This window comes from Labeo rohita, chromosome 11 (genome assembly GCF_022985175.1).
Source record: "Labeo rohita strain BAU-BD-2019 chromosome 11, IGBB_LRoh.1.0, whole genome shotgun sequence".
In the NCBI taxonomy this organism is placed as follows: Eukaryota; Metazoa; Chordata; class Actinopteri; order Cypriniformes; family Cyprinidae; genus Labeo; species Labeo rohita.
Genome location: NC_066879.1, coordinates 1270108 through 1291103, shown reverse-complemented (window position 1 = coordinate 1291103; position 20996 = coordinate 1270108). Strand labels below are relative to the sequence as shown.

Sequence of the window (20996 nt, the reverse complement as noted above, 5' to 3'; positions counted from 1 at the left end):
AATCCTTTTATATTTTATTATTGAAGCAAAAAATGTATATATTAAACTGTTCCCTATCTTTGATTTCTGTTGGTCTTTAGTTAGCAAGCTAACAGCTCAGCATGCTAGCTTAGCGTAGTGCTAACTTCTTAAGAAAATTGCGGTGCCTGAAACATTGTAGGTACTACATTTGGTTTGAATTTTGCTTCGCAACTGTTAAAACAGTAATGTGTCTAAAGTATGAATGGAAATTTGGGCATACTACATTGACCAACAGTGTCTGTTGTGTTGTGTCACTGTCATTCACAATCCTCTCCCAAGGCCTCATGGGATAGTAAAGTATCCGTCAGATACGCACTTCACAATCTCGCTGCAAGTTTTTGAACAGTCAGATATTTTATGTTTTTTTTAAAGAAGTCTCTTCTGCTCACCAAGCCTGCATTTATTTCATCCAAAGTACAGACAGAACAGTAAAATTTTGAAATATTTGTACTATTTAAAACATCTGTTTTTTTAAATTTTCATTTTAAAATGTAATTATTTCTGTGATTTCAAAGCAGAATTTTAGCATCATTACTCCAGTCACATGATCCTTCAGAAATTATTCTAATATTCTAATTTGCTTTTAAAAAAACAACATTTATTATTATTATTATTATTATTATTATTATGTTGAAAACAGCATTTGTAACATTATACATGTCTTTATCATCACTTTTGATCAATTTAAGGCATCCTTGCTAAATAAAAGTATTTATTTCTATAAAGAATCCTGAAACAAATATACTCAATTGTCTTGATAATAATAATAAAAATGTTTCTTAAAAGGCACATCAGCATATAAGATTGATTTCTGAAGGATCATGTGACACTGAAGACTGGAGTAATGATGCTGAAAACTCAGCTTTGATCACAGAAATAAATTACATTTTAAAATATATTCAAATAAAAAGCAGTTAATTTAAATAGTAAAAATATTTCACAGTATTACTGCGTTTGCTGTTTTTTGGATCAAATAAATGCAGGCTTGGTGAGCAGAAGAAACGTCTTTAACAAACATTAAAAAATCCTACTGTTTGACTGGTAGTGTATATAGGCATATTCAGATGCATATAAAGCATTATGAAGGGAGACAGGATTTTGATGGCATAATCTTCGAACAGGGATCATCTGAACCGAACGTGGGCAAGAAATGGATGGAGAAACACAGAGCAGATGTCTTCTGCGTTCATGCATTTTTACATCATGATAGAATCAGGTGGCTAAAATAAGGAACCATGCTTGCTAATGCAGACGGGCACTTTGCCTCGCTATGCGAGCGAGTAAATGCATGCAAATACTGACTGCTTCTAAAGACAGACTGCTCTAGACAAGCATTTCTCATTAAAAATCACATGACAGTCATTTGGGAGCTTGGCAATACAAGTACAAATATAGAAAACAGACGGTTGCTATAAGTTCTATAAATAATTTCGAATAGCTGACATCTCTTTAAAACCTTAAAGGGCTCAAAACACCCGTTTTATTAGCACATGAGGGGAGTCTGATGTGTTTTGGAAATGTAAAAGAGAAAGAAAAGTCTAGTTAGTCGAACGTAAACGTCTTCTTTTCTTTACGAAACAAGAAAATGAATACAGATTTTCCGTATTCCAGTTATCATTGCACTAATCCTCAGGACGGAACATAAATAAAAAGCACAACAACATTTACATGAGGCAAAATAACATAAAAAGAAAAGAACTCCGTTGTTAAAAAAAAAAAAAAAAAAAAAAAAAAAAATACTGTCGGTAGGAAAAGTGCACACAGTCATATTTTGCACATAATGACTCGGAACATAATAACACCCGGAAATGCTGTTTTGAATTGCTAATGAATTCAAATTCATTCAATCAGGCTGTTAATCCATCAACTACATCACGTTTGAATGATACACAGTTCAAAACAGCGCTCTAGCCGTCGCATATTGGAAATAGCCGATCCATTTCAATATTTTGTGTTAACCACACACATACATACGAACACGTGTAAACTAATCGGTCAGGTGGGGAGGAGGTTGAAGATAGCACTCGATCCTTGCTAAAGCTATTTCTGTTAGGGGCTACAAACTTCGTAGGTCAGTCTCAACAGCGCCCCCTAGCATTCCTCAATGGTGAGGCAGATAAACTCCTGAATACACTTTTTGTACTGCTGCTCTGTGGGACTGCTGCTGGGATATTGACCTGGCTGTCCGAAGGGCCCGTCCGCTTCTCGCATCTCCTCGTTCATCCGGGCTAACCGCAATCTGACCGGGAGAGAGAACAACAACATTGGGTTTTGTGTGCGGTGGCACTCGGGGAGATTCTACAAGGGAAGTGAGGTTCTTGACTCACAATGTGACGATGTCTGCGTTGGCTGCCTGAACGGCGATACTGAGAGGGTCCTGCCCGTTCTCATCCACCTCCATCTGAGAGGCTCCTCGCTTCAGGAACAAACACACCTGTCTGTGGACACACGCGTACAGTACACAAAAGGTTACTCATAAGGACTCGTATGCAACTATTACAGAAGGTTCAAACACTCACTGATGCATCAGAAGGAAACATGATGCATTAAGAGACGGGGGTGAAAACTTTTTACATTTGAAGATCAGGGTAAATTTAACTTATTTTGTCTTCTGGGAGACATGTAAGTATCTTCTGTAGCCTCTGAAGGGCAGTACTAAAAAAAATTATATTTAGGTAAATAAGAAAAATGTACAAATTTTCATTCTGTTCAAAAGTTTTCACACCCCAGCTCTAAACCTCGGTTTGAACCTTGTGTAATAGTTGCATATGAGTCCCTCATTGTTAAAAGGGTTCAAATACACCAAATAATTTGTGAAACCTGAAGGATTTTTCTGAAAAACAGCAGGCAGTTTAACTGTTCAGGACAAAACAAGCGACTCATGAACAACTATCACTAAACAAGAAAATCAAGGATCATTCAGGCACTAAGAACGGGATCACTTTTATAAATTCAACTATTATTTTCTCTTGTGGACTATATGTAAACATATTTTATGTGAAATAAAAATGACATGCATTGTGTATAATCCCTCTTATTTTGGTCAAATAATTACGTTTTTGCATATTCTGTATGCAAACTTTTGACCTCAACTGTATTTAGGAATTTTGTGCAGATTCAGTGTGTATACAGTACCAGTATAAAGCTGCTTGGTTTAGAAGTGACCCCTGATTAAAGTGGTGACAATGCAGCTGGGGCCGTTTACAGCTGGTATTTGGTCAATCAGGGACCGGTTGCATAAACTAAGCCTCTGTGTTAAGACAGCGTCTTAAGAACTAGTTTGACCAACTAGCGAATTAATCAAGGAGTAACCGGTCTTAAATTTTGGATTCAACTAATCTAAGTTTTTACGTAACCGAATTTAAACATTTTTGACCAGTCTTAAAGAAAAAAATTAGATGACTAACGTTTAAGACTAGTCTAAACCTTTTATGCAACCGGCCCCAGACCACAAGTAGACAAGGGAGACACATTCCCGTTCACACCTGGTGTTTTAATCTGTCTCTTCTGTCCTTAATTATTTTGAGGGGAGGGTCTATTGACCTGTGTATGTGTGATTTTTCTTATCTTTCAATCTAATATTGTGAAATAAGCTCACGCAATTCACATATGAGCTGACTGCTATTTTTAAAATGTTTAGTGCATGGATAAAAAAAATTCTGCTACACATATCAGTCAAAATTGCGAGAGAAAAAAATCAAAAACTTCACCTATGAGCTGTCGGCAAATCCTTACAAACCATACATCAGTGGAAAGCTTACTTATTCAGCTTTCACATATTATATTGTATAAATTGTATAAATCTCAATATAAAAATATATGACTGGTTTTGTGGTTCAGGGTCACATTTAAATCTGATTTAACATTCTAAATTTCTTGGTTAATGGATATGAAATGAAAAGATTATAATGTTTAAGAATGGGTTTATTCAGCAGAGAGCTGGCAGTCTTTAGTGGCTGTATGAATGCAATCTGGTCAAATGCGTTTTTGACTACCGCTGGAAGTGGTTTGAAAATGGATAAGCTCAAAACACCTGTTCACACCTGCATTTAATGTAGTCCACTTATTGACCAAAACACAATACCAGGTGTAAACTGGGCAGTCATGGCCTAATGGTTAGAGAGTTACTTGCAACCTGAAGGATGCAGGTTCGATTCTCAGTACCTGAAGGAATTGTAGGTGGGTGGAGTGAACGTACAGCATTCTGTTCCACCTTCAGTACCTATAACTGACCTGTTGTTGAGCAAGACACCAAAATCCTCCCTGGGTGCTGCAGCAAAAATAGCTGCCCACTGTATGTGTGTTCACCACTCACTGAAAACTTTGAAAATTTTCACTTCACAATTTCAAATGTAAGAAAGGCAACAGTAATAAAACTGATTGTTATTCCTCAGGAGGTGTAAAATACTGTTTTAAAATGAACCAGAACATTCCACATCACGTTCTTCGATTTTACCTGTAGTATATCAGAGCCTCAACAATGTCATATCAATATTCTGGCAAACCTCCCACAAAACACTAGCATTTTTACTCCTTACTGTTTGGAACAGCCTTGGCAATTATCACTAGGTTTCACTAGGATCACTAGGTTTCCGAACAGAACATTTCTGTGTGGTTTGCCACAGCTGTGAGTGATTTCTTACCCCGTGTGACCCAGGCACGTGGCGTGGTGCAGAGGTGCTCGTCTTCGTACGTCCTTCTGATTGACATCTGCTCCGTTCTGCAGCAGGAACTCACAGGCTATCAGAGAACCCTATGATACCAAACATTAGTAGAAACACTGTTCATTTAAAAATGATTGTCCAAAATTGTATATTAAACTGTATTCCCAATTTCAAATTTCTCATTTAGTCCAATGTGTCACTTGCCATTTCTTTGTAATTATTTGTTAAATCTGGAGTGGAAATGGTTTCAAAGCAGGCAATATGGCAAAAATATCATATTAAGATTTTTTTCAGAAATATCACAATTCACAATTTTATCACGATTCTTTGTCATGTTGCTTTCACTATTTTGCAAGCTGACTGAGCAGTACAGCCAAACTAATTTCCCTTTTTTAAAAACAAAGCCTTTCAAGAGAAAAAAGAACGGCAAATATTTAGGTCAAAGTGAGCAAAGATAAAAATCTGTCGTCATTATTTTAGCTTTGTTATTAAAAAATGAGAACAAAGATACACATTACAAACAAACATAATACAAATAAAACAAACAGTGCTTCATTTTTCAGGTACAGAAGATGTGTATAGCAAGAAATTGAATTAACTAGAGCAGTGCGTAATTTTTCTCTTTGTGTTTTGTTTTAATAACAATTAAAAGAATAGTTCACCCAAAAATGAAAATGCATTCATCTGTCTGTCAATTCCGTCATATTGTTTTAATTTTATACCATCATCTACTCATTCTCAGGTTGTTTTAAACCTGAATGAGGGTCTTTTTTCTGTTGAACGTTATCTATTTGATCATTTCTATTATTAAATTTAATGGGGACCAGCTACTGTTTGGTTACCCACATTATTCAAAATATCTAATCCGGCATCAAATAGTATTGAGTGTAGGAAGTCTCACCCCTGCGACTGCTTGTATTAACGGACTCTTGCTTTCGTCCTCCTCACTAACAGAGTTGACATCTGCACCGTGTGCGAGCGCCTCTGCCATCACCGCTAGGCTCCTGGCCCGGGACGCCTTATGAAGCAGCGCATTTGGGTCAAGCTCCCGTGCGTCCTCTGGATCAGACGCTTCCTGCTCGATATCCACCTCCCCGCTCGACTCGTCGGAGTCCTCACACTCTGCATTAAGACAAAAACATGAAAGATGAGGAAGGGGATAAACACAACAGAGAGATACACCAACGTAGGACGTCTTCTCACCTTCCTCAGTGACGCTGTCCACCACCGAGCCGAAAACGAGTATGTCCGTGCTGCCGTCGGTGCTGCCGCCAAGCCCGCTATCGCTGCTGAGACCTGCGGGGCCAACGGGTGCCAAGCGAGGGACACGTTACTCACACTATGACCTTTATAAACGTTCAGTGCTTGACTTCTCAGACAATACGTTATGCATATCTGCAACAGGCAAACATGACCCGCGTTCCTGCAGGAGATATATGGGATGGACTGGATGTCTTGTGGTGTTTAGAAAGCAAAGTCCGATAAGAAACTTACTGCGAGGCCCTGAGCCCGTGTCGAAGTAAGAGAAGAGCGAGTCGAGCTCGTCAGGACAGAACAAGGACTCTCTCCGAAACTTTGCAGCTGCTGCAGCTGAGGATGACAATTAGAGAAGAACATCATGTTAAATTTTCACTTTATCAAACCCTCATAATGCAATCAAAAAATCTGTATTTTTTGCCCAAGTCTGCTTATGGAATCATTATTTTATTAAACAGCCATAGCTTATAATATTTTTCAACTAAAACAATATTGTATCCAAAATAATGAATGAATGTGAAATGTGATTTTGAAAACACTTTATTAAGGTGTCCTTTTTACACAGGTTACATGTACTTTCTATTATTATTTACAATTACTTATGCATAATTACATGTAAGTAACCATAAGACAAACCCTAATCCTAACCCTAACCATATAGTAAGTACATGTAGATAATTAATATTACTCTGTACTTAAATGTATAATTAAATTTTAACAAGGACACCTTAAAATAAAGTGTAACCAAAATTTCTGTTTTGACCGTTGCCATGTTATTACTGCATTTACTTTTTTTATGACTTAAAATGTAAAAAATTCTTTACATATTTATACACATGCACACACAAACACATACACACACATACATATATATATATATATAAATATATAAAGCCCATACAATCTGAGAATTAAGATTAATTTTTAATATAAAGATTTTTTTTTAATATACACTTTAAAATATTTATTTCAAATATTTATTCCTGTGATCCAAAGCTGAATCTTCAGCATCATTATTGCAGTTTTCAGTGTCACATGATCCTTCAGAAATCATTATAATATGGTGACTTATTATCAAAGCTGGAAACAGCTGTTTAATTTTTTATTTATTTATTTATTTTTGGAACCTGTGATAATTTTTAAAGAATTCTTTCATGGATAAACATTTATACATATATTCTTAAATTAAAATACATTTATTTAAAATATTTTGTAACAATATACACCATTGTTCAAAAGTCTGGGGTCAAAAGTGAATTCTTTTTTTTTTTTACACTTTTATTCAGCAAAGATGTGTTAAACTGATAAAAAGTGATTTTAAATAAATGCTGTTCTTTTAAATTTTGTATTCATTAAAGAATTGTGAAAAAGTATCACAGGTTCCGAAAAATATTAAGCAGCACAAATGATTTCTGAAGGATTATGTACGTAAACACTGGAGAAATGGCTGATTAAAATTCAGCTTTGCGTCACAGAAAGAAATTATATTTTAAAGTATATTAAAACAGAAAACTCTTATTTTAAATTGTAACAATATGTCACAATATTACTTTTTTTCTGTATTTTTGATTAAATAAATGCAGCCTTGATGAACAGAAGAGACTTAAATTAAAGAAAAGTCAAAATTTTACTGATCCCAAACTTTTGAACAGCAGTGAATATATCAGCCCCAAAAGTGTGGGACACCTATATATATATGCACACAGATCCAAAATGGTTAAAATGGATATGTCTTTTTAAAAAATAATCGTAAAAAATCTGAAATAAACAATGATGTATATTTTAAGGGTCTTATAGAATTTGGAAACACTTGTTCCTCTACTAAAAATACGTAACTAACTTGCTTTTTATATCTGATGCAGATCAAAACAGACCCAAATGCATTATGATGATTAACTAAGAATACAGCAGAACAAATACATTCAGAAATGACCAAGCAACTACCAGCGGAGAGATTGGCCGGCGACATGATGGCAGCGTCGTGCCTGTATTTCCGGCGGGTTTTAGGGGCTCTGATGGAGCTGTTGTGTCTCCTGCATTTCTTCACGCTCCAGTGATGTGATTTTCTGCTCCCCTCCACCACAGCCTCGGAGCCACACATCTTCTTCAGAAACTTCCTCTCCACATACTTCGCTTTGATCCACGCTTCCTTGTCCTGCCTAAATAAAACATCAGAAGCACAAACGAGAGCTTGCATCAATGAAACATTCGCCACATGAAAATATAATGACATCAAAAAGAAAAGGAAAAAAAAAAACAATCATCTTAGTACATTCTGGCACTCGATATAATGCAATGGCAGAGAGTCGGCCGCACACTGACCTTGAGCTGCTGGGACCAGGTTTCTTAAGTCCCTGTTCCTCACACGCACCTTCATAAATCTGGTTGATTACAGTGTTGCCAAGCTCACACATCAACTACAGAGAAAACATTGATAAATTGTCATTGATCAATAACATTCAAAAATATTATAACATAAAACATAACCAAGTTTTGAAAGCAAACTAATTCATTACATCTGTATTAGGATTTGGGTGAATAACTGTTATATGAAATTATTATAATATAACAATATATTATTGCATATTATAATAATATGTGACCCTGGACAACAAAACATAAGGGTCAGTTTTTTTTAAATTGAGATTTATACATCATCTGAAAACTGAATAAATAAGGTAATAAATAAGCTCCATTGATGTATGTTTGTTAGGATAGGTCAATATTGAGATACAACTATTTGAAAAAATCTGGAATCTAAGGGTGCCAAAAAAAAAAAAAAAAAAAAAAATTGAAATATGGAGAAAATAGTCTTTAAAGTTGTCCAAATGAAGTTCTTAGCAATGTGTATAAAATTAAGTTTTGATATTTATCAGCAAAATAAATAAATAAATAGGATAATGACAATTTAGGGGATAATACTCATAAATACAATACCACATTGCAAATGATTTTAAAGAAGAGACAGATATAATTTACTTCAATTAAAATATGAGTTATATTTCATAACTTTTTATAAGATTTTGTTAAATTTGCTGAGAAACAGGATACTATGGGAGCCTGTTTTTTTGCCACTAAATAAAAAAAATTTAATTTCTTACTTTCTTAATAACCTTAAAAAAATAACCTTTTTTGAGGTTATTAAAAAAGGTTATTGCGACTTTTTTCATTTTTTTTGGAAAGTTGTGAAATATAAACTCGCAATTGCGAGTTATAAAGTTAGAATTGCAAGCTAAAAATTTCACAATTCTGAGAAATAAAATCAGAATAGTGAGATAAAAAGTCACAATTGCGAGTTATAAAGTTAGAACTGTGACTTTATATAAAGTCGCAATTCAGAGAAAAAAGTCAGAATAAGAGATGTAAATTCACAATAGTTTGAAAAAAAAGTCCAATTCTGAGTAAAAAAAATGAATTACGAGATGTAAACTTGCTATAGTGAGAAAAAAAGTCAGAATTACAAGTTTATATGACGCAATTCTGGGAAAAAAGTCAGAATTTCGAGTTCAGATTATATCTCACAATTCTGCCTTTATAACTCACAACTGTGAGGTTATATTGCACAATTCTGAGAAAAAAGTGATGCAATTCTAAGAAAAAATGACAGCAATTACCTTTTTTATTTTTTTACTCATTGGCAGAAACGGGCTTCCATAGGATACTGACAGACTCATGACAGGTTTGTGAGATTCACTCATTTAGCTCTGACTGGGATCTTACCTTCATGAGCTCTGGCTCCCACGTGTCGAGTGTTAAAGAGCGAACTTTAGAGCAGTGGACGCCCAAACTCCTGCAGAGACAGAAAATAAACTCTTCAAGCATGCTCAGCGAGGTTATTTTAGGCACACTTTTTTATACACTTTTTACACTTTTTCATTCAGACTAGGCAAAGTTTAGCAAAGGCAGGACGTATTTGAGTCTTCCTCCACCTGTCACAATCACAGAACCGCCATCAAATCTAAAGCTTGTGTGTGTTATGAGGCTTCTGTCTGACGTTCATTCACGGACGCTCATCTTCGAGGAGGCAGGAGAGTTTTAATCTGATTAGCAGGCTGGCGCCGCTAATCTGCAGAGGAACTGAAGAAAAGGCGCTTCACCCTGAGGGTGTGACGCAGTGTGTACACGAGCGTCATACGGATGAGGGCCTGCTTTCATGTAAAGCCATTCTGCTGTTGAGTTCAATCTGTCATGAGTGATGTAGTTGGGATAAAAGTTCCGACGCAGGTGGCTTTAAGGCCCGTCTATCTTCAGTCAAATCAAGACTGTAAGATATTTAGAGAGGCTGTGTGAACAAGTCAAATAACAATGGCCTGTTTTGTACTGCTTTGTAGTATCCACCTTTTTCCTATGCCCCATGATGCTTAGCACGAATACTAACTACCTGTAAAATGTAAACAATATGTGAAAGGTTCACTCAATGAATGCAACAATAAGCATTTTCAGTGGAGTGAAAAGAGCTCATAGATTTTCCTGTTGCATTAAAATAGCAAGGGTTACGTTATTCACCCGGTGTCTAAAAACATAACATTTCCAGCTTATTCTGTCAAACTGACTTATCAGGATCACTTGTAGTGCAACCGTATGATTTGTTTCAGTCTTTTTGTTTGGAACTTTCCAAACCAGAAATGCCTCCTGTAATTTAAAATGCGGCAGGCTCATGGTGGAGAACTTGAATTCTCCTTAAAACAACCAGCAGACTCTCACCTGTGAATGCCGGAGCACTCGATGCACAGCAGAATGCCGAGGTTGATGCTGGCCCAGCGAGGGTCGGCCTGACCGCAGTCGCAGCAGATCTCGTTTCCCGGCAGAGACTGGACGCGCTGCAGGATGCTCTCTCCCCTGACAACACGCTCCCGCGGCTCGCTGGCAGAGTCGATGCTGCTCGTGGAGGGAGACGCCGTCCTGTCCAAACGCTGCGGAATCAAAAGTTTATGCTCTGAACTTGACACGTTTCAAACTATGTTGTAAGTGGGTCAGTGCTATTATGCTCATTTTCAGATCTGTTAGTTTAATTAAAAGCACATACAAAATGCCATTCATACACAAAATTACTGGAATGTACCTCTTCTATAATGAGTTGAATATGAAATGATATGAAATGTATATATTTTTTTAATATAAAAATAAGTCCTTTACTGCTAATAATAATAATAAACAAAACTGTCCTACTGTCCTGTCATGTGGTGCGACCAACATGAAGAAAAACCCCTCAAAATGAGGAAATAATACCATGACTGTGTCTAAAAGCCAGTAAGTCTCCTAAAATAATTAGATATTTTTTATGACAAATTTAGGTCCGATTTTAAAATGTCATGTGGTGCGAATCCTCCCAAAAGTAATGGTATTCATTAATTAATAATTTGAAGAGTGTATGTGCAAAAACAGATAATCATGTTTTTATGTCATATTGTTTTTATTTTGTTTTATTGTGTTAGTTAGCTGTATTTTTTTTTAGTTATTTTTACTTAAATCAAAATAACCCAACTGCAGTTTGATTGAGATTAACTGGAACGCACAATGAAAAAACATGGTTATCTGTTTTTGCAAATGAACTCTTCATTTATTATATTTATTTAAAAAAACACTTTAAAAAATACATTTAAAACATATTTTCGTGTGGCATTAAGTCCTTCACAGCTTGTAAACATTTAAAAAATATTTGTCCTGTCATGTGGTGCAACCTGCAGAAAAACAAAACAAACAAAACAAAACAAAACAAAAGGAAATGATAACAGAGGACCTCTGGAGCAGGGTTGCCAGGATTTCACAACAAAACCCACCCAATTGCTAGTCAAAACTAGCCCAACAGTGTTTTGAAAGCGTTAAAAATCGCATTCCAGGGGATAAAATACACATTTTTTTTGTCAGGGTTCCCTTGGTAAATTCATATTTCAGGGGATAAATGTTACATTATTGGGTTCGCTTCAACCCACGGACATCAAAAACAACCTGTGGAAACAGTGTTAAAGTAGCCCAAATTCCACGGGAAAACCATGGACTTGGCAACACTGCTCTGAAGATCCTCATGAATGTGTTTCAAGGAAAGCATACCTCTTAAAAAATCTAATTAATTAGCTTTTTTATGACTATTTTAGGCAATGTTAGTTTAGTTAGTAAAATGTCTTGGGCTGTAATAATATTTAATTTATTCTTAACTTAATAATCATAATTAAAACTGTTTTAATTCATTTTAAATCAATTTTTAAATTGTTTTTATTATTTTAATTCCTTTTGTATGTAAAGCACTTTGAATTACCATTGTTTATAGAATGTGATATATAAAAAAGATAATTTAAGATATTAAAATACATCTATTTGAAATTAATTGATCTAATTTAAAAAGTAACTTTTTGGATGTAATTTATTAATGTACACATTGAAACTTTTCTTTAAAACGGTATGAAAACTTTAAATGAAACCTTTAACAGATGTTTACGTTTCTGTATTCTAGACACTTCCATTGCCCAAATTTGACCCTATTTCAAACCTAGATCTAAACTTAAAAATGACTTTTCACCTATTGTACTTTTTATATTGATGTGTAATGCAGTGTGTCTATTGATGTGAGTAGTTCTGTAGAAGGACTGACCTCAATGTAATAGTTTTCAGAAATTTCCCTGTAGGCGGAAGCAATGCTCGCCTGAACTGCTTGGATCCAAGCTTGACGGAGCTTCTCAGATTCAGCCTGCAGCATACAGCTCCTGATAGGGGTAGATCTGGATATTAGATACCGCAAACACAAACACACAGCGCATACGGCACAGTACTCACTTTGTAGGTGACACCACTTCAAAACAGAACCGTCTCTCAATGTCCTCACAAGGTTTCACCGAGCAAAGCCGCAGGTCCTCCACAACCACAGTCAAAGCGTCCTACAACACAGCAGATTACAACGTCAGGCCACAAAAATCACTTGCTAAAAGTTAACATCTGAATCATAGCAAAGTCGGACCACCTACTTTTAGTCGCTTCTGATAGACCAACTGACTGTTCTGTATTGAAAACCATCGCCTTGTCGGAGAGGAAAACAAACTCGAGATCAGATTTTCTCCACAAAATGAAAAACACACCGACAATCGAACCTGTTCTTACCTGTTCCATGTCTTGAAAGCATTGCTCGCCCTCTTGAAGAGGTATCCCTCCATCACCACACCATTAGGAGCATCAACATTGAATTCCACTTTGGAGTCATCGTATGCAAAATCCTGTCATGCATAAAAACAGAGCGGCTCTGAGTGATTCACGCAGGTCAGTAAAACACAAAAACAGGGCTCTTCTCTCTCAGTCACTACTGAGGAGCCTTATTGTTTTGTTAAGCCTTCTGCGAGACAGACAAAAGACAAAACTTAATCCCTATCAGTCAAAACGTAATCCCCTCATTTCAATCAATAATGACTGGCAGCCTCTTAAAACATCCCCCGTCACAGGTATCGCTCCATCTATACAGCAGCTGTGCTGAGATTGAGATGTTGTTTGGTAAAATGCTGAATGAATCACTCTCCTCCAGCATCAATGACACTGACATTCCAACGGCTGTTTCGAGTTTTGTGCTCTGAGCCACAAACACGCACACGCACACACACAACCAAACAAACTCACTGAGTCAAATTTCAAAAGCATTTAAGAGAAAGAACTAAAGAACATGAAAAGAGGCCTCTCAGTTCTGAACTTCTGAACAAGCCCAATGAAAATTACATGAGTAATTATTAACAAAACAAAACAAAAAATTTTAAATAGAAATTTTATGGAAAAAGAACAGAAAAATGCTACAATAAAATCTTAAAGGGGTCATCGGATGCCCATTTTCCACAAGTTGGAAAGTCTATAATATACTTTGGTTAAAAATTCTCAATGGTTGTGTAAAACAACACCCTTTTTACCTTGTCAAAATGAGCTCTGCAAAAATTATCCCATTCTTAGGTATTTTTCCTTTAAATGCAAATGAGCTCTGCTCACCCCGCCCCTCTCTTCTCTCTGTGGAGTGACGAGCCGGTTTACTTTAGCTGCATTTAGCGTGTTTAGCATCGAAACTTGCTAACTAGCACGTTATTAGGAAAGGTGATTGCAGAGATTCATAAAAATCCCTCACAAAAATACTCACTTCTGCTGTAAGTGAAGCTGAATCACGAATGATTTGCGTGAACAGACGGATATATGTAGATCGGGAGGCGCATTCCCTTCACAAACAAACGTAATCCACTGCATCTTCAGCGGCTCAGATGTCGGGAGTAAATGACGACCACTATGTTCATTATTACATTCAGCAACACAACACCTCAATCGCTCAATCGGAGATATTCTTGTCTAACTTACATCCCTCATCAAAACAATGGAGGTCGGACTGTTACAGCTGATCTGAGGTAAGACGCTCATGTCAATCAACTATTGTGGGAGCGGCCTCTGTCAGTGTGACGCCACAATGACAGGCATCTGAGAACGGCTCGATTCGAAAAAGGGGATATTATTTTTACAGATTAATTAAAAACCACTGCATGGATTTTTATCATTATAGGGTAGATTTGTACATACACTGCCAACACAAATTAATGTTCAAACAACATTCATAATTTCTACTAGCCAAAAAAACATTTAAAAAAAAAAAAAAAAAAAAAAAAAAAGGCCTGAGACATTTACACTGCACCTATAAAACTAAATAAAAATTATGAGATTAATGTTTTAAATATAAAAACTAGAATATAGATACATAAAATGATAGATAGGATTATGCTCTTAAATATAAAACTAAACTTAGGCCTAACACTAGGTGGTGGCAAGCCACTGTTTTAATAAGCGAGTTGCTGAGTCATTTATTCAATTCATTCATTCAAAACAAATGATTAATTACCCGCCACAGCTGATTTTTTATCAATTAATTTCAAACCCTGCTTACCATATACAATAGCAACTGTACATTTTAAGACATTTCCTAATTCACTAATATTTTATTGTTTTTAAGTTATGTTACTGATATAAAATTTAGGGCTGACAAACTTTTATTTTGTATTTGCCAGCCCTAATAAAATTATATTTATATACTGCTTTACCAAGACAATATGCATAATACATTTAAAAAGTGTAAATGTATTCAGTAAAATTTAAAATCTAAAAATGTATTTAGACACCTTCAACATCTCTCACATTATCACAGTTTACTTGCTATAATTTAGAAAATGGTAATAAGAACTTAAATTTAAATTAAATTAAATTTAAAGATTTAAACTGTCAGATCAAATTCAACTTGACAATGTCAGATAACTTTGATAGAAAGGTATATAATGGATTATAAATCAACCAAAAACTCAGACAACTGTTAGTATGACAATATTTACACAACTATGAATACTTTGTTGAACAAAACAAGCAATGCTTAATTTAGTTTAGTCTGTGGTGTAAAAAGTTCAAAAATTATGTCTGGAGTCTGAATAATTTTTGGTTTGACTGTATGACACTATACATAAATAATTATGAGTTTAATGCCTTTGCAATCAATGTAAGCATCATAAAGTATCCTATGCAAATGCACAAAATGCATGCATTTACTGTCCTCGGGTCATATTTAAAATGCAAATTTTGTTTTACAGCAGTATGTATGTCCCTACTTCATCTCTTGGCCTGATAAAGTTTGAAGACATCTGCACTTAATAAATAAAGAAATATTGTACAGTAAGTAAAATTCTAAATAAACATCGACTAATAACAAAATGCACCAATAAGATCACTAAAAACACATAAGCTAAATTACATGCAGTACATGTAGCTAAAAAATACTAATACCTCAACTGTTTTAAACACAAATGATTTATTCAAACTCACCAGAGTGTACTTCAACCTCCCGAATATCTTCATCTTTAAAAGATGTTTATCCAGCAGCATCAGTAGTAATAGAGCAACAAGGGCTTTTTGCTAAGAGCGTCCTCGTGTTTCCCTACAGTGAAGTCATCTCACATCAAAGTCAAAGGCACGCGCTTCATTGATCTTGTGCACACTCCTCACTCGAGCGCGAGAGAAAGGCGAATGCCAGCAGCGGATTCGCGCGTCACGCTTCTACCGCTCAATATTCACATGATTAGCATACAGCTGTCGATTTATGTGCTCTGCTCTTCGCTTTGGCCCCTGACCTCAGCCAGAGAGCCGAACGCAAACAGCATTTCACTGCCACGTACAGAAACCACTGCGTCACTCGCGGATTTACGAGTGTTTTCAAATGCCCCGTCCATCTGTCTGACAGTATGCAACACTATTGCTGTTTAATCAAGCAAGCATTATTGCCCCCTCAAAGCCCCTTCAGAGAACCTCGCTCTTCCAGCTCTCACACTCTCCAACAAGTGGATCACATGTCGTTATAAAACAAGAACACACAAAAACAGATAATAATTGTAGATAATCAAAACGGATTATGATAAAATGTCCTTATTGATTCCACCATGACATCACTACACCAAAACTAATCAGTTACTGAAGAAATGCATTACAAAATATTACAGATACAACATCAATTTATTTTGAAATATAATATTTTGAACATTTATATTGAAAATTGTAAATAAGTGTGTGTTGTATGTGTAATACATATCAAAATGTATTACAAATGTATGCCGTTCAAAAGTTTGGGAGCAGTTTTAAGGCTGAAGATTTTTTTTTTTATATTTTGAAATATTATTATTATGTATAATAATGTTTTCTATTTTAATATACATTAAATTGTAATTAATTCTTGCGATCAACTCTTTACTCCAGTCTTCAGTGCTGGAAACAGTTGTGGTGCTTAATATATTATAACCAGTGATATTTTTTTCAGGTTTCTTTGATTAATACAAAGTTAAAAAGAACAGCATCTATTACATATATCTAATCTTATCTATTTTCATTTAAAGAAACTGATACTTTTATTCAGCAAGGATGTGTTAAACTGATAAAAGCTGACAGCAAAGACTTATACAGCTAGAAAAGAATTTTATTTTGAATAAATGCCGTTCTAATGCTGTGTTTTAACTTTTTATTCAACAAAGAATCCTGAAAAAAGTATCACTGGTTTAAAAAAAAAAAATTGGCAGCAACTGTTGCCAACATTGATAATTTTAATAATAAATCAGCATATTAGAATGATTTCTGAAGGATCATGTGACACTTACGACTGGAGTAATGATACTGAAAATTCAGCTTTGATCATAGGAATAAAATATTTGAAAGTATATAGAATAGAATCACATTTTGCAAAATTACTGTTTTATACTGTAATGATAAATAAATTGAAAATATTGTATTACTTTTTACTTGATGTTACACCACATGACATTTTTAAAGCCATTTGTTGAAATTATTAGACACATTTTTCAAAAATCTATGAAATCTAAAACATACATTCGAACTTAACACATTTGTTTTGAAGGAGATTTTAAGATTTCTCCTTTCATCCTTTTATACATGGTTTGAGATAACAGCATTAAAGTGAACCTGAACATTTATGAGTACAATAACTGCACATCCTTCAACACAAGAAATTGCTCATGTTCCCATACAGCCTGTGAAATAATATAAACAAATGCCGGTTCTCAGTGCAGTTTTGTGTTCCACATTAGCACTGCTGCATGCTCATAAAGCCACCTCGTGCAGCTGAGTCTGCGACATACCGTAACTCTGTGAAAGACTGAGAAAGGGAAACCCCAAGGGTGCCACAAGCGGGTTAGATGTGAATAAAAGACCAGTGTGAGAGCAGTGAGTTAGTGTGTGTGCATGTGTTACGACTGACAGATGCAACACGAGGATGCAGTAAAACGGCGAGGTGGTGGGACAGTCAGAGAGATCGTAACTCTGTCACCGGAGGAGGAGAGAGACACTGTTTAGGAATCTCTGCAGATAAATCATTTGATAAATCAACAGGACGCTTCCGCCCACGGCACCGCTCAGGAATCGCAGCTGCCCACATTCGTTTATCAAAAAAGAAGTTTTGAACTACACATATTTACTTTTTCTGTCGAGTTTGTCCATGCACAACTCACTGTGCAATAGTGGGATGCTACTGGTGGTTGTCAAAGACAGTAACTGATTGCATGTAATCTGGTTTACAAAAATTAAGTACTTGTAATTAGATTTTACATTTATAATTAGTCATAATCAGACTACAGTTTATTTTTATTGATTACACAACTGCATATTATTCATGCAGTAGCAGTAAATGATTCATAATTTGTTGATTCTCCCTAATTCCTCTTTTGAATTTTTCTTTCTAAAATAGCCTACCGCTTTTATACATTTAGAAAGTCTACCAGTTTTGTGGAAATTAATACATCATGTTTTAATAGCAAAAAAAAAAAAAAAAAAAACATTTTTCTCCTCTTTGTATATATATATCAGCATGGTACAAGATTTTGCTTTTTAAATCAATATGGCCTAAGTTAGGCCATAAGTAATCAAAAAGTAGTCTGATTATACTTAAAAGAAGTCTCTTCTGCTCACAAAGCCTGCATTTATTTGACCCAAAGTACAGCAAAAACAGTAAAATTCTGAAATATTTTTACTATTCAAAATAACTGCATTCTATCAGAATATATTTTCAAATGTAATTTATTTCTGTGATTTCAAAGCTGAATTTTTTTGCATCATTACCCCAGTAACATGATCCTTCAGAAATCATTCTATATTCTGATTTGCTGCTCACAAAACATTTATTATTATTATTATGTTGAAAACATACTGGAGTAATGATGCTGAAAATTCAGCTTTGATCACAGAAATAAATGACATTTTAAAATATATTCAAATAGGACGCAGTTATTTTAAATAGTAAAAATATTTCACAATATTACAGTTTTTTTCTGTAATTTGGATCAAATAAATGCAGGCTTGGTGAGCAGAAGAGACTTCTTTATATATAGATAAAAAAAAATAAATAAATAAAAAAACACATTAAAAATCTTACTATTCAAAAACTTCTGACTGGTAGTGTATATATACATAAATGCCTCTTAGCAGCCGTTTCTATAGGCTGTTATATGTAAGCCATCCGCCGTTTTGGAACAATAATTGGCCAATTAGTCGAAGCCAGTCCATGAACACTTAAGAAAAGTTGACTGTGCGTCTGCATCAGTAGTTACATGCATACATGAATATCTATATCCGCAATAGACTTCAGATTTTGCTAAACCAACACAATACAACTAGACAAGCGTCGCTTTGGTGTTGTGAATGATTTTTAGCAGGCATTGCTGGAAGGTTGCTACTGGCCCAGGTCAGAAGATGATACATGGTAAAGATGTTAATTTCCACTCAGGGTCAAGAGGTCACCAGACGACATACTGTTTTGTGGAAGTGTGCTGAACATACGGGAGCGAACATGCTGCACGCTTTAAGCTTATTACAGACTTTACAGCTGTTCTCTTTCTCCCAGGAGTTTCTCACTCTCTTTCATCCACAGTTCAATTGTTCCTCATTCTTTTCTCTAGCTGGCTAACAACCTACTTCTCTCTATAATTCAAATTCCTGTTTTTGTAAGTTATTTTTGTCCCAGTTCTTTGATGCCTGCTTCTCCTTTTATCTCATAACTTTGAAAATCATTATTGGATGTACTCTACTGTTCAAAAGTTTGAGGTTTGGTTAGATTTTTTAAAATGTTTTTGAAAGACGTCTCTTAGGTTCATCAAGGCTTTATTAATTTGATCAAATAATTGATTGCTGTGATGCAAAGCTGAATTTTCAGTATCATTGCTATCATCAATTATTCAATTATTCAGTTACTATTATCAATTATTATCAATGTCTAAAACAGTTGTGCTGATGAATATTGTATGGAGTGCTGCTGAATATGTAATATGCTTTAAGAAAACCTTGATATTTTTTTCAGGGGTGTTTGATGAACAGAAAGTTTAAAAGAATTTGAAATAGTTTTGTCTTGTCTTTACTGTCACTTTTGATTAATTTAATGCATCTCGCGGAATATAAATTTCTTTCCAAAAATGAAAATACATTTTTAAAAAACCCAAACTTTTGAACAATGTAATGTCAGTGGGGGCCAAACACAAAATGCGGCTTCAAACGATCCCAAATGCGGTTGTTAACGATCCCAGCTGAGGAAGAAGGGTCTTATCTAGCGAAACGATCGGTTATTTAAAAAAAAATAATACAATTTATATACTTTTTAAGGCCAAACGCTCGTCTTGTCTTTTTGCCTCGACTATTTTTGTTCCGGTTCATGACATTTAGGGTCGAAAAACTCCCATCTCATGTTCTCCCTCAACTTCAAAATCGTCCTATATCACTGTTTTACCTTTTTTGTTAAAGGTGTTTGATCTTCTTTGCATGTTCACGTTGCATAGACAGGGCTGAAACTTTTGCAGCGATGTAGGATGATTTTAAAATGATTTTTGAAGTTGAGGGAGAAAATATGATTGGAGTTTTTCGACATACACTAACTGTCTTGAGCCAGAATACACAGAGTTCAGGGAGAGAAAGACAAGAAAAAAAGTATTTAAATTGTATTTTTTATTGAAAATAACCAATCATTCTGCTAGATAACACTCTTCTTCCTCGGCTGGGATCGTTTACAACTGCATTTGTGATTGTTTGAAGCTGCATTTAAACTACATTTTGGAAGTTCAAACTTGGGGCACCGTATCAGTCCATTATATGGAGAAAAATCCTAAAATGTTTTCCTCAAAAAACACAATTTCTTTACGACTGAAGAAAGAAAGACATGAACATCTTGGATGACAAGGGGGTGAGTACATTATATGTGAATCTTTGTTTTGGAAGTGGACTTCTCCTTTAAGATTATTCAAGTCTTTCCCTCACACAAAGCAATCATGTGGCTTCAGAAGACCAAATGAGTATGTGCAGTTTTACTGCGAGCAAAAGCAGCTTGGATAATCTTCAAAAACTCTTCAACTTTTATGCTGGATGCCAGAAAAAAACAGCAACAAAATATGGGCAAATGATGACAGAACTTTAATTCCTGTCCCATTTATTGCTTTAAGGTCAGCAGTGTAGACAAAAACAGGACAGCACATTAAAATTCTCTGCTTATTCTCCTTCCAGATTCTGTCCTGTAAATGTTTACCT

The 20996-nt window shown here is 35.1% G+C and overlaps 1 protein-coding gene across 1 annotated transcript in view; it reads right to left on the bottom strand.

Moving 5' to 3' along the window:
* Window positions 1–20996, bottom strand: part of acap3b (ArfGAP with coiled-coil, ankyrin repeat and PH domains 3b) — an 80274-nt gene that overhangs the window by 4182 nt on the left and 55096 nt on the right. Inside the window, exons 11-24 of the mRNA XM_051122560.1 lie at window positions 13035–13147; window positions 12902–12953; window positions 12714–12814; window positions 12532–12643; window positions 10647–10855; window positions 9663–9732; window positions 8265–8359; window positions 7887–8101; window positions 6180–6275; window positions 5889–5990; window positions 5587–5807; window positions 4665–4774; window positions 2349–2459; window positions 2199–2260 (exon numbers count right to left, since the gene is read on the bottom strand). Of these exons, the coding sequence (XP_050978517.1) occupies window positions 2199–2260; window positions 2349–2459; window positions 4665–4774; window positions 5587–5807; window positions 5889–5990; window positions 6180–6275; window positions 7887–8101; window positions 8265–8359; window positions 9663–9732; window positions 10647–10855; window positions 12532–12643; window positions 12714–12814; window positions 12902–12953; window positions 13035–13147 (1669 nt within the window). The remainder of the gene's footprint in view (window positions 1–2198; window positions 2261–2348; window positions 2460–4664; window positions 4775–5586; window positions 5808–5888; window positions 5991–6179; window positions 6276–7886; window positions 8102–8264; window positions 8360–9662; window positions 9733–10646; window positions 10856–12531; window positions 12644–12713; window positions 12815–12901; window positions 12954–13034; window positions 13148–20996) is intronic.